This window comes from Hyperoodon ampullatus (assembly GCF_949752795.1).
Source record: "Hyperoodon ampullatus genome assembly, chromosome: 8".
In the NCBI taxonomy this organism is placed as follows: Eukaryota; Metazoa; Chordata; class Mammalia; order Artiodactyla; family Ziphiidae; genus Hyperoodon; species Hyperoodon ampullatus.
In genome coordinates this window covers 40,177,599-40,192,596 of record NC_136921.1, presented here as the reverse complement: position 1 = coordinate 40,192,596, position 14,998 = coordinate 40,177,599, and the positions used below count along the sequence as shown (strand labels likewise).

The 14,998-nt window shown below is 35.9% G+C and overlaps 1 protein-coding gene across 1 annotated transcript in view; it reads right to left on the bottom strand.

The window, feature by feature from the left end:
• Positions 1-11,496: 11,496 nt before the first annotated feature.
• HECW2 (HECT, C2 and WW domain containing E3 ubiquitin protein ligase 2) overlaps positions 11,497-14,998 on the bottom strand; it is a gene marked incomplete at both ends in the record, with an annotated part of 235,382 nt that continues 231,880 nt past the window's right edge. Inside the window, one exon of the mRNA XM_079710019.1 lies at positions 11,497-11,608. Coding sequence (XP_079566145.1) covers positions 11,497-11,608 — 112 coding nt within the window. The remainder of the gene's footprint in view (positions 11,609-14,998) is intronic.

The following is a 14,998-nucleotide window of genomic DNA, read 5'->3' as shown; positions in this document are numbered from 1 at the left end:
CCAAAAATTATAGAGGAAGGAACACTCCCAAACTCATTCTATGAGGCCACCATCACCCTGATACCAAAACCAGACAAAGATACAACAAAAAAAGAAAATTACAGACCAATATCAGTGATGAATATAGATGCAAAAACCCTCAACAAAATACTAGCAAACAAAATCCAACAACACATTAAAAGGATCATACACCTTGATCAAGTGGGATTATCCCAGGGATGCAAGGATTCTTCAATATACACAAATCAATCAGTGTGATACACCATATTAACAAATTGAAGAAAAAAAACCATATGATCATCTCAATAGATGCAGAAAAAGCTTTTGACAAAATTCGACACCCATTTAGGATAAAAACTCTCCAGAAAGTGTGCATAGAGGGAACCTACCTCAACATAATAAAGGCCATATACGACAAACCCACAGCAAACATCATTCTCAATGGTGAAAAATTGAAAGCATTTCCTCTAAGATCAGCAAGAAGACAAGGATGTCCACTCTCATCACTATTATTCAACATAGTTTTAGAAGTCCTAGCCTCGGCAATCAGAGAAGAAAAAGAAATAAAAGGAATACAAATTGGAAAAGAAGAAGTAAAACTGTCACTGTTTGCAGATGACATGATACTATACACAGAGAATCCTAAAGATGCCACCGAAAACTAGTAGAGCTAATCAATGAATTTGGTAAAGTTGAAGGATACAAAATTAATGCACAGAAATCTCTTGCATTCCTATACACTAATGATGAAATATCTGAAAGAGAAATTAAAGAAACACTCCCATTTACCAATGCAACAAAAAGAATAAAGTACCTAGGAATAAACCTACCTAGAGAGACAAAAGACCTGTATGCAGAAGACTATAAGACACTGATCAAAGAAATTAAAGACAATACCAACAGATGGAGAGATATACCATGTTCTTGGATTGGAAGAATCAATATTGTGAAAATGACTATACTACCCAAAGCAATATACAGATACAGTGCAAAACCTATCAAACTACCAATGGCATTTTTTACAGAACTAGAACAAAAAATCTTAAAATTTGTATGGAGACACAAAAGACTCTGAATAGCCAAAGCAGTATTGAGGGAAAAAAGCAGAGCTGGAGGAATCAGACTCCCTGACTTCAGACAATACTACAGAGCTACAGTAATCAAGACAGAATGGTACTGGCACAAAAACAGAAATATAGATCAATGGAACAGGATAGAAAGCCCAGAGATAAACCCACGCACCTATGGTCAACTAATCTATGACAAAGGAGGCAAGGATATACAACGGAGAAAAGACAGTCTCTTCAATAAGTGGTGCTGGGAAAACTGGACAGCTACATGTAAAAGAATGAAATTAGAACACTCCCTAACACCATACACAAAAATAAACTCAAAATGGATTTGAGACCTAAATGTGAGACGGGACACTCTAAAACTCTTATAAGAAAACATAGGAAGAACACTCTTTGACATAAATCACAGCAAGATCTTTTTTGATCCACCTCCTAGAGTAATGGAAATAAAAACAAAAATAAACAAATGGGACCTAATGAAACTTAAAAGCTTTTGCACAGAAAAGAAACCATAAACAAGACAAAAAGACAACCCTCAGAATGGGAGAAAATATTTGCAAATGAATCAATGGACAAAGGATTAATCTCTAAAATATATAAACAGCTCACGCAACTCAATATTAAAGAAACAAACAACCCAATCCAAAACTGGACAGAAGACCTAAATAGACATTTCTCCAAAGAAGACATACAGATGGCCAAGAAGCACATGAAAAGCTGCTCAACCTCATTAATTATTAGCAAAATGCAAATCAAAACTACAATGAGGTATATCACCTCACACCAGTCAGAATGGGCATCATGAGAAAATCTACAAACAACAAATGCTGGAGAGGGTGTGGAGAAAAGGGAACCCTCTTGCACTGTTGGTGGGAATGTAAATTTATACAGCCACTACGGAGAACAGTATAGACGTTCCTTAGAAAACTAAAAATAGAATTACCATATGATCCAGCAAACCCACTACTGGGCATATACCCAGAGAAAACCATAATTCAAAAAGACACATGCGGGCTTCCCTGGTGGCGCAGTGGTTGAGAGTCCGCCTGCTGATGCAGGGAACATGGGTTCATGCCCTGGTTCGGGAAGATCCCACATGCCGCGGAGCGGCTGGGCCCGTGAGCCATGGCCACTGAGCCTGCGCGTCCGGAGCCTGTGCTCCGCAACGGGAGAGGCCACAACAGTGAGGGGCCCGTGTACAGCAAAAAAAAAAAAAAAGACACATGCACCCCAATGTTCATTGCAGCACCCTTTACAATAGCCAGGTCATGGAAGCAACCTAAATGCCCATCGACAGACGAATGGATAAAGAAGTGTGGTACATATATACAATGGAATATTACTCAGCCATAAAAAGGAACTAAATTGGGTCATTTGTAGAGACGTGGATGGATCTAGAGACTGTCATACAGAGTGAAGTTAAGTCAGAAGAGGAACAAATATCGTATATTAATGCATATATGTGGAACCTAGAAAAATGGTACAGATGAACCAGTTTGCAGGGCAGAAATTGAGACACAGATGTAGAGAACAAACGTATGGACACCAAGGGGGGAAAGCAGCAGGGGGTGGAAGTGGGGGTGTGATGAATTGGGCGATTGGGATTGACATGTACACACTGATGTGGATAAAATTGATGACTAATAAGAACCTGCTGTATAAAAAAAAAAAAAAAAGAAACATTGACATCGTTTCCTGATTGAAACTGGAACGACAGTATATCTTCACAAACGGGTGAACAGTTCTTTAACCAACAGTTAAAAATGGTTTGTTTTGTTGTTTTGTTCTGGGAGAGGCAGGGAGAGGGATATGTTGGCAACGTCATGAGAAGGTTCAAGAATTTGGATTTGCGTTCCATTTTCCAATGCCAACTAAATACCAACTAGACATGAATTATTATACTATCCAAATATTTTGTGTTGCAAGAGGTAGTATTTTATAACAATATTATAAATTGTCAAAGAAATATATATTTGACAATGATTTATGGCTTGGAAATTGCTGGCTTTTCCTTTCTAAATGAACAGTCAGTTCATTAAACTGGACATCATCTAAACATCTTTTGAGATGACCTATAATGATGGGGCAAATAAAATAAGTGAAATTCATTTCTAGCAATATACACATTATATTTTTATCAGATATTCTCATTTCAATTTATTACTGTTACTCCAAGGTTTACTTTGGTTGACAAATGGAATCCTAGTCAACCTAGTATCTATTTAGAAGAAAGTATCTGTTTAGAGGGAAAAAAAGTCATTAATAAAGTTTTTTGATCAAGAAAAAGTGGAAAGTATGAAGAAAAACGCTTTTCCATTCCTTGATAATGGGGTTAAATGCTTTCTGGTTAAAGGGTGAAATAAAAAAACATCAAGAAAGACTTCCTGGGGGCAATTAGCAGGATGGTGGGAATTATGCATTGTTAAAACATTCACTAAGTAGGTTTCAGGTTTTATTAAAACAATATAACGAAGGTAGATAAATTTACCATAACGAAAGCACACTGAGGTCAAAGGTTACACAGGGAACATTATGACACAATAACCAGGAAGTCAGTGTCATAGATTAATCTCTTGCTCTTCTCTTTCAATAATAATGTCAAACTTTAGTCAGTTATAAAGGATGAGTCTTTGCTTAACTGTTCTCATGTGATACAGGAAATTCATTTCTAGTTTAAAATATAGAACAGAGCTTAATGGCACATCTGTTTCACAAAATCTTGACATGGATCCTCAACTTATATGAATTAACACGATGAATTGATTTTCAGAATGATACTGGTGGGTTTCCCTGGTGACACAGTGGTTAAGAATCCGCCTGCCAATGCAGGGGACAAGGATTCAAGCCCTGGTCCGGGAAGATCCCACATGCTGCAGAGCAACTAAGCCTGTGCGCCACAAAAACTGAGTCGGCTTGCGCTCTAGAGCCTGCAAGTCACAACTACTGAGCCCGCGTGCCTCAACTACTGAAGCCCGTGTGCCTAGAGCCCATGCTCCACAACGAGAAGCCACTGCAATGAGAAGCCCGTGCACCGCAGCAAAGAGTAGCCCCTGCTCGCTGCACCTAGAGAAAGCCCATGCACAGCAACGAAAACCCAATGCATCCAAAAATAAATAAATAAAATAAATTTATATATATAAAAGAAAGATACCGGCAAACACAGATCATTTTCAAGTACATCATTTAGTGATTATCTGCCGTTACAGCATATATTTGCCTTTTTCCTTTCCCCATCTCTTCGTATTAACTGCCATATCACAGTAATGTTTTATTTGGTCAGTTCATTTATATTACCAATCAAGTATAAAGCAACATTACTGAGTAAATCAAGGGTTCCAAACTGGGGGACCTGCAAGCAAATTCAACCTACAGACATATTTGCTTTGATCCACCCAGTATTAAAGAGATCTAGAAACGCCATATAAAAATTTAGATTTCTGGATTTCTCTTGATAAACCAACACTGGCCTGAGTCTTTCAACACTGACCTGAATCTCATGTGACTCGAATCTGCTGGAGCAAAATACTAGAATGCCTCCTTTAGGTAAACCCCACCACACTCTGTTGCTTACACCCAGCCAGTTTCATTCATTAAATACCTACTTGGCCCCTGCAGGCTTGTGAATATGTGACCCCTCGATTAGACTGATGTGGGTGGTAGTGGTGGTGGTGGTGTGCATATGTGGTTATGAAATAAGCATGCAACCAAGATGGTTTAACAAAGTCTCAACCCATGTGACTTCAGAGATTATGATTTGTGTTAATTCATTTCTTTAACATTAATTTATGGCCTATCAAATAGTAAAATAATCTTTTAGGGATAAACAAAATAGATTCCTACTTATAAATATCATGAAAAGAGAACTTCCTGTATCCACAAAACTGCATACTAATCCCATGAGACTTTTATCCCTACTTTGTTCTCTTCCCTCTTGAGTTTTTTCCTCCCCAAATATATCACAGAAAAATCATAATCTATTTTTTTAAAGAAGATTTATTTTGGATTAAGTGATTTCATGATGCAACATGGTTTTAAACAAAAATAGAGATCAGTATGAAAATAAAACAAATTGTACACATTAAAATATCTTTCCCTCAAAGCATTTCAGAGTCATAAAAAAATACAACACAAAAGTCAGGGGTTCAGGTTAGGATAAGAATACAGAAAACAAACAACAAGTCTACATTTCAGAGTCCCAGGCTCCATTTACTACCACCCACGGTTCATTTCTAGGATGTCAACAGTCCGTATTATTTGCTTGGGAAAAAAAAAAAAAGATGAAATTGAAATATAAGGTGAAATGAGAGCTGTATAATTTCAGTGTCAATAGCAAATACTTCCCATTATTATTCTCTATTAAAAGTCACATTGAATAAATATAAAGCTTAAATCAACTTAACAAAAATAGAAACGTAACTATTAATTGTGACATGGTGTAACAGACACAATGGGTGGAGTTGGTGAAAAGAAATTGGAAGGCTTAAAAAAATACACGACCCGTGCTCTACGTCTTAGAAATAAATGTTTTTCTTTTACAGAGCCTTAATATTAAAAAGTAAGCATTATTATAAAATTAGATTAATACTTTCAGTAAGAGGCAAGAGAGATGCATGTATTTTTATTTATTTATTTTGGAATGCCTGCATCCCTATTATAAAAACATGTAATCTTATGCACTTTCCAACATATAACAGCCTCCATTTTACTTATGATATCATATAAAGAAAAATAGGTTGTAATAGCATCTTTTAGAGCATTAGGGTCCTAAAAGAACATTCATTTTGTGTGTTTCTTGGTTAGTCCTTCCAAGGTATTTCTTGAACATTATCCATCCTTTTTTTATAGAAGGTGATAGTAACCAAGAGTTTACTAATGGTTCCTTACCTGCATCAGTAATAGCTGATACAGTTTGAATCATACACTATACCTATCAACACTCCTGAGGGCTGTAATATCTTAAAAGAAAACTGGGTAGAAAGATATCACCTGCCCAAGGCCACTAGATGTAAAAATCACATATTTAAATTTAATTTTCCTGTGTTCCCCAGAAACCATACAAGTAGGCCCTTCCAATTCTGCTGAACTGTTCGATCATGAAAGCGCAATAAACTACCTAACAGATTAAATCTAAGCAAATGTATTTCAGTCTTGATGAATTTCTCAAAAAACTGGAAACACTTATTAGGTCTCCATTTGCAATTCAGTAACCTAATTCTTAGGTTTTTGCTTTTTAGATGAACAGTGAACATTTAAGTTACCAGTAGAAACCAAGAAAAATGTCTCAAAAACGATTGTAACATCAAAGAATGTCTGCTAAAAAACAAATAAGGCAAAATAAATGTGTCGAGCCTCTCTTATTTTTCCCAAAGTTCAGTAATAGTAACGATAATTCTTAAATTAAAAATAGTCCACAACATAATTTAATGCTAAATTGTTGAATCTCCTGATTGAGCTACGGTTAGCTTTAATACTTTGGGGCTAAGTTCTGTTTTGCAATACAGAAAATGTTATCAACCTACTTAAGTTATAAAATAAGGGTATTTCCCACCAGGTAGATTACCAAGCAGTGCTCTCATTAGGCAGCACGGCCTTCTTCTTCTCTAAGTCAGAAACCAAAGTATATGTTCCTACACCCACCAGCAAGCCCTAAGATGATCCTTCCATCTTGGTTTTAACTTCCCCTCTGCTACAGCCCTGTGGACTGCTCTGATACGGGGAGTGCACACACAGTAAGTATACCCTTTGTGCCAGCTCCTTGGAATGCAGTTACCACTCCTGAATCTTGAAGGCTGGTCCATAATTAGCACTACATTCTTGGCAGGGATTGGGGAGGGAGGGAGGCACCACTGCTGGGCTCCTCTTTTCTGATTTTTGTTTCTATCATCCTTCTAGTGGGCAGCAAGTTGTTGGCCTTAAGCCACAATTCAGAAAGCTTGACGTCTCTGACATTTCTTTGCTTCCATATTAGAAAAGCAAATCTATCTAGAAAACACAAGCAAACTAGAAAGGTAATAGTTTTTGCAAAATTAGGATCTAATTGAAAGTGACATTCTCATTCACTTAAACTCAAATTTTATAGAAGGTGTCTAAGATTTAGAGTGTTTTCATTCATCAATTAAATCAGAAAGAAGGTAAGAGAGCACAAAAGGGCCTGAAAGTCAGATTCAGTTTGAGGATGAGGCATGTTCTTTATTTGCGTTTTTTCTACGCAGGGTGATAGGTATCTTGTAATGATGGTATAGCATCATTTCACCCTCAATGGGGATTTTCCGCATTGGGTTGGATTGGAAAAAAGACTTTAAGGCTATTCGTTATCAGATGTTTGCCTTAGAAGTAGTCAAGTCATAAATACAATTTGTGCAGATAGAAAAAAAAAGTTGAAGGAATGTGAGGAGGTCAGAGAGGAAAAGAGAAGCTGCAGTAGTTCCTTCACTCACATCACTGGAACTCAGCTATCAGGGTTTTCTAGATCCATCCTTGTCCAAAATTAAAAAATAAAATCAGGCTTCTAATTAAAGTGTTTTTTCATTACTTGCTTCCAAATAATATTTGAGAAAACTAAACTTACTGTACTATATAAATCCACCAAAAGCAATCAAATTTTGCAGTTTGTTTTTCATTTCTCATAACAAGTAGTAAAATGGAAACATTAAGAATATGGGGAGTTTTTCCATGAATATGCTAATTTCTTCATGGACTTTTCAGAAGGTGTCACATTTTAAGAGGGTTTGAAAAAATCAGAGTTTGGGTAGACAAAGCAGCTTGTAAACTTCACTGAAATTGGACTAGCCTGGTAGAAACATTAGTCTCCACATTTCTCGAGATGAAACCTAGAACTGTAGCTGTAAAGTACTAAAATTGATCTCACAAGCCACCTGTGAAAATTAGCCTCAACCCAGATGGGACCTGATACCTTCTACCCCACAGAGTGTGAAGATCAAGAGAGACTAAGCACTTAAAAGCGCTTAGCAACTCTAAAGCGCTGTTCAAACATATTCTACCGTTACCGTTAATCATTTGAATGCAGGTTTTTTTTAAACTTCTGATTGTTAGGCAAGTACAACAAATTTTCCTTCATTTATTACAGAATTTCTACTTAATTATAAACATAATATATGGTAGAAAATTGTGACCGCACTTCTTTGACCAAGATCCACTCATTTTGTGCACAAGAAAAAAGTGTTGACTCCAGTGGTGGATGGGCTCAAGGATTGGGACTTTTCACACTGAAAACCAAAGGTATATTGTAGTGCAGATGAAGGGAAACTACTGAACTTAATTTTGGCATTTTTTGGGTAATTTGAAGATCCTTGAGTTGGTCCTTCACAGTTCAGCTCCCCACCTGCACACTTTAAACTCTGTGTGTAAACACACTCTGGGCTTCCACACTTGACCAGTATCATCACACTGTTACATGCCAGTAGTTACCAACAGAAAGAACATTTATATCATTTTTTTTTAGCCACAGCATCTCCCATGTATGAACCCTTCACTGGAACCCCCAGATGGAGCAAGCCATTCTCTCCTCATTCCTTGACTGTAGAACATACCAAATTTTATTTAAAATACTTTTTTTGAACCTTGGTGTCTACTCCACTAGACTGTGAGCTTCGTGAGGGCAGATTTTTTAATCTTGTAGCTCCATCATCAAACACAGTGGCTGGCACAGAGTGAATGCCAATAGTGGGCCTCTTCTCTCACCAAACAGAAGTTCTGCGTACATATTTGATGTATCGTGACTGTCTTTTATAGTATAAGATGGTACAGTATAAGCATCACTTATGAGTTTCTTAAAGAAAACAAGATCAGACAACCAAATTATCTAGGTTCAGAGTTCAGAAGAAAATATTTACAGATATTTCTATTTGTAGAGTATATTAAAGTCTAATTTATTCTGTGGAAATGTTATTTAATATTTTAAGTAGTTATTATTGGACTCTTTTGTTTTACTAATGAATAATAATAGATCAGTTATCATGGTGTTCTGATGTGAGAGGTCCATCTTGGATAATTCCCATTTCTGAGAATGGTAGCAGCTAGACGATTATACTGGTATTTGGAAAGAAGCTGGATGCCTTAACAAAGAAGTATATTTGCTAAAAATAATTAAAGAGAGATATTTTATTTCAAATCTCCTTTACCTAATAATGTGTAATATGGTAACAAAGTGTCATAAACCAAAATGCAAGCTGACATGGTCTATGAAAATATTTTTGAAAGAAATGCAACCTTCTATATCAGCTGCTTAGAGAATGCCAGCTCTGAAACATCTTATATACCATCAAAAATGTGTTGTTTTTTTTTTAAAAAAAGCATGTTATACTACTTTTCCTTATAATGAAAAAAATACAAGTAAAAATGTTTGTAAGATTAAATATATACTTATATTCATGATAAGTAGGTACAAAGTAACATTTCCAGTTCAAATTTTTTTCTCTTTCTTTCTGATACAATTATAGTACACAGATAAATCTTTCCTTCTCATTTCCAGATTTCTGTAACCTTTTCCCCAGAACGTTTCTGCACACCACAGTACTTGCCTTTAGAGCAGGAATGTAACATGAGTGGTATTCCTCCTGAGGGTCCCAATAGTAAATGTAGCTTAACCAACAGTGAAATCAGTTCTGACAAACCACCTATGAAAACCATGCATTTGACCTCCATAAAATGTAGGATTGCCAACACCTCATAATAGGAATTCCATGGTTGCTTATAAATATAGTTCTCGAAGAAGTATTTGGGCAATGCCTGTAATACCATAGGCTGGCAAACCAAATGTTTAATCCAATGATTTTATTACCCTCAATTTAACTTCACTCTATTGAACACCTGATTAGTTACGACCATAAGTCAAGAAATAAACAAGGATGTGGAATAACCCCAAAGCAATAAAAATGAAGAACACCCTCTGATAGACTAAGCAGAAATAACTTTAGTGACGTCATGCAGTTTCTGAGATATCATAGAAAAACTGTTTCTTAATATTGATAAGAAAATTATGCATCAGTGAAAATGTAGGCTTAGAAATATAGTACTGAGAGTTTCAATTTGTGATGTCTTCACTGATGAGGGAAAATGGAATTCTTATTACTGAAGAGAGCTGATCTCTTGGGTGTTGCTGATGGCTCCCTAACTGAGCTTAGTGTTTAATGATGCTGTACAAATAAAAAGCAGTGGGGGAAATACGAAATATATGTATTAAATGCCATCCTGAAAAGTATTTGATGGATGGAAGAGAGTCTAATGCATTTTAAATAAATGCATATCATACTATCACATAGAGTGAATCTTAAAAAAATATTACTTAGATGCACAGTCCTTGTAGTGGTAGACATGGCACTGTGAAGAAAGTTTGATTTAGAAGCTATTTTCTATTATACTTGTCAAGAGATGGAGTTGCTGTTAGTCATATTGTAATGTCCCTTCAACTTTGGTACATTCAGTGCAAAATATTTTGGGGAATTTTTTTGTACCTTTATAAATATAAAAGGCCCTTTTGTTCCCTTTGAGAGTGCTTAAACGGATACATATTAGCATGATGCCCTAGTAAGCATGGAACACGAAAATGGAACAGACGATACGTACAGTATGATAGGTAGATTCTTATATACATCTTAGAGAACATAAATATAATGAACTTATAAAAAATAAACAGAACTCACTGTGTACTTTTTCCTGATATGCTGTAATTGCTAGTTATTTTAAAACTGTTTTCATGCATTATAAAGCATAAAATCTGTCATTAGTAATTCACTGAATAACAGTTTGTCTTCGGCCATAATTATACACATACCACTTTGCATATACATTGTCACAGACCACCTTATTGCAAATCTTTAAGGTTACCTCATATTGACTTGGTTTCATTTTCACTGTGTCCCATGAAAGCTGAAACCTATGGTGCACACCATGCAGGCACTCATAAGCAAGAAAATGAATATTCTGTTATAACTTAGGGCTTAAATGAATGTATTTTCAGGAGATATATTTGTTTTTATTATATTATTTAACTTGCACTAATTTGGAGATTGGGCCAAGTGCTGCCAGTTTGGCTTGAATCATGTTCAAAGGTAAGTTTCAAGATTCTCCTGAGTCTCTAAAAGTTATCATGGAGTTGATCATGTACAGGTTCATCTTTGTCTTGGAACATAACAAATGGAAAAAAGTTTGGCAGTCAAGAACTGTTGATTGAAAGATTGTTGGGTGGTTCCCTGGGCATCAAGCTCACCCGAATCCTTCCAAGAGTACTCATCACCACTATCCAGTCGCCAGATGTGACAGAACACGTGTTCCTGGAAAATAACAGCACTCAGCTTTACTCTAATGGAAGTATACTCTTGAAACTTCCAATATTCAGCCATTCTTCTAGAGGGCAGCTTCTGGAATTGCCTGTCTACACGGAGCGGGGCATTGTGCCTCCAGGTCACTCAAGTCCAAAGGTACTGGTCTCTTCAACTGCTGTCAAGAGTTTTTCATAAAGCATGGAGAAGGATGGGTACGGAGGGAGATCCAGACGGTTAAAACAAGTGTGAGCTCTGCAAACAGAAGAAGCAGTACAGAGTTCAGAACGCTATGAGTGAAACAATATTGTTTCTCTGTGTGTCTGCCTGTGCTTGTCTTTCATATTCAAATGGGTTTGTTGCCAATTTTCACATTCCTTTTGGAAACACTTTGAAAACGTTTCGACTTGAAAAATTCAGAATTGAATTTCTTTAAGGGAAATAGGATCTTTAAAAAATATTTTCCTTACATTTTCACAACCATTTAAAATCCATATTACATACATATTACTATTTGTTTAGTTGTCTAAGAATTACAAAGACAAGTGTGAATTTTTGTTTCTCTTTTGACGTTAGTTTTTTTTTTTCCTAAAAGACATGACTATAAACTCTTGCAAAGTAATTCATTTTCAGAGTTGGCATTTGCCTGAAAGTCTCTCAAAAAATCTACGGTTTTCCATTTTTTCATTTTGTTGGTCAGGGAAGAGCACTGAGTGTCTCTGAAGACCTGCAGACACGCCTCATGGCTTAGAGTTTTGGGAAATTCCCTGGCTGGAGTTTCCTGTCGAAGTCAGTAGACCATTGTTACTTCTTTGACTCCAGTGCTATAATCTGTTTTCTCCTAATTCACAATGCAAAATAATGGCCATTTAAATCATTACATTACATTCTTTTTAGAAATGCCTCCCCTTTTGCCAAGATAGGAAAAATAATATGCTTTCCTGTTATTTGCACCTGAATCACAATAAAAAATAGACAGTCTCCAAATAGTACATCTTATCTGGAAGTAAATCTGCACTTTTGACATGAAATAGGAAGCATTTTATTTGGAATGTACAACAGTTTGTTTGTGGGAGCTAAACAACTTTGACTTAAAAAAAATGCTCCTGAATTAATATGGAATTTTGGGAGCTGTGATTTTTAACAGGCTGTTTTCACAAAGTCACATGTTTAAGTTTTTATTCTTATAAATCACTTTAATACTAATGAAATATAGTTATACTCCTAGATGCAGCATAGTGACATGGGAAGATCAGAGATCTACAGTTGGATAGACTTGGGTTTGAATTTCAGCTCTGCCAACGAGTTGTGTAATTTGCAGTGAGTTATTAAAAATCTGCCACTCAGTTTTCTCACCTATAAAATCAGAATCATATCATTTGTTTCAGAAGGATATGAGGATTAAATGAAATCACAGAAACATGCTTAATACAATGCCTGGCTCACAGTGTCTGACCAATTAGTAAGATATATATTGTTAGCTACATTTCATTACCATCAAAAAGATTTACTCCAATTGCCTTCATTAAACTGCCAAAAGATAATCATGACTCGTGGAAACTATGAGATAACAAAGAGATGATAAAGCAGGTGTGTGGCCACATGGCTTATTAGAAACAGTAAATCGAAGAGGCTCTGTTATATTAGAAAAATAAAGATCTTCCTCAACTTACAATGGGGTTACATCTTGATAAACCCCTCGTAAATTGAAAATATAAGTCAAAAATGCACTTAATATACCTACCCTACCAAATATCACAGCTTAGCCTAGACTACCTTGCACATTCTCAGAACACTTACATTAGCCTACAGTTGGGCAACATCATCTAACACTGTCTCTTTTATAATAAAGAGTTGAATATCTCATGTAATTTATTGACTATTGTACTGAGAGTGAAAAACAGAATGTTTGTATGGGTACAGAATGGTTGTATGTGTATAGTTTTTTTGCCCTCGTGATCACGTGGCTGACTGGGAGCTGAGGTTCACTGACACTGCCCAGCATCATAAGAGCGTGTGGCACTGAATATTGCTACCCTGGGAAAAGATCAGGATTCAAAATTGGTAATATGATTTCTACTGAAAGTGTATCACTTTCACACCACTGTAAAGTCGAAAAATTGTAAGTCAAACCCTCATAAGTCTGAGACTGTCTGTACCAGTTTTAGGACACAGAGATAGAACTGGCTCAGAGTTTACAACTCTTGTTATTACAAACTCTAGAATATATTGGGGGAATATCACCTAATCAGTCTTTGCAAGCAAACACTTTCTTTGATATAATAAACCACTTCAGAATTGCATTTAACATAATCCATATTACACCTTCCTTACACCAGAGCCTCAACTTGGGCCTCAAGAACAATGTTTTACTTTTTAAAAAACTGAACTAGCATACTGAAAGTCTTAGGAATGGTTTAAATATCTATCTTGTATAGAACATTGGTGTAAAAATATTAACTAAAGACTTAAATCTGTTATAGGGAAAGGGGAGGAAGAAGAGAAGTATGTTTTGAATGTAATTATCATCCAGACTTTGTGTGTCAGATGACACGTAACATTCATTATCCCATTAGACTAAAGATGGTACTTCTTTTAGATGAAATTTAAACATTTTCATTTCTTTGGTTACCAACAAGGCTGAGAATCTCTCCCCAAGTCATCTTGTTTGTAACATTTCCCATTTTGTGATCTACATGTTATCTCCTTTGTGATCTACATGTTCATCCCCTTTGCCCATTTATCTTTTCTGTAAAAATTGTTTTTATTGTGATAAGATACCCATCACATAGAATGTATCCTCTTCACCATCATCAGGTACACAGCTCTGTGGCATTAAGTACACTCACGTTGTTCTGCAACTATCACCACCATCCATCTCTAGAACTTTTTCCTCTTTCCAAACTGAAACTTTGTACCCACTGAACACTAACTCCTATTCTCTCCTGCCCTTGCAACCACCATTCTTTTTCCCATCTCTGTGAATTTGATTACTCTAAGAACCTCATGTGAGTGGCATCATATAGTATTTGTCCTTTGTGACTGGTTTATTTCACTTAGCATTTTCCAGGCCCACTTTGTAGCATGGGTCAGAATTTCCCTTCTTTTTAAAGCTGAATAATATTCTATTGTTTGTATATACTACATTTTGTTAATCCATTCATCCATTGATGGACACTTGGGTTGTTTCCATCTTTTGACTATTGTAAAAAAGTGCTGTTAGGAACATGGGTTCCAATTTTCCTACATCCTCACTGACACTTGTTATTTTGGGTGGTTTTTTGTTTTTGATAATAGCCATCCTAATGAGTGTGAAGTCAACTTATTATTTAAAACTTCAGGATTTCTTATTGATTTGTAAGAAATACTACAAAATAAAGAGATTAATTCTTGTTTATCTCCAGCTAATCTCTTCCAGCCTGTTCACCTTTTTATTTAGTTATGCATTTTATTTACAGAGCAATATCAATCTGGTTACTTGTTACCCATTTTTGATACATTGTCTTTCTTCAGCATGTTGCTGTGATAAGAAATGTTGAAAAGATGATCTCAAATGTTTACACCTAATAGAAGGTTTTCATTGTCTATTTTTTTCTTTTGGTAGTGCTGGTATATGAAAGAGTGTGACAGATCAACTTTCGGGAC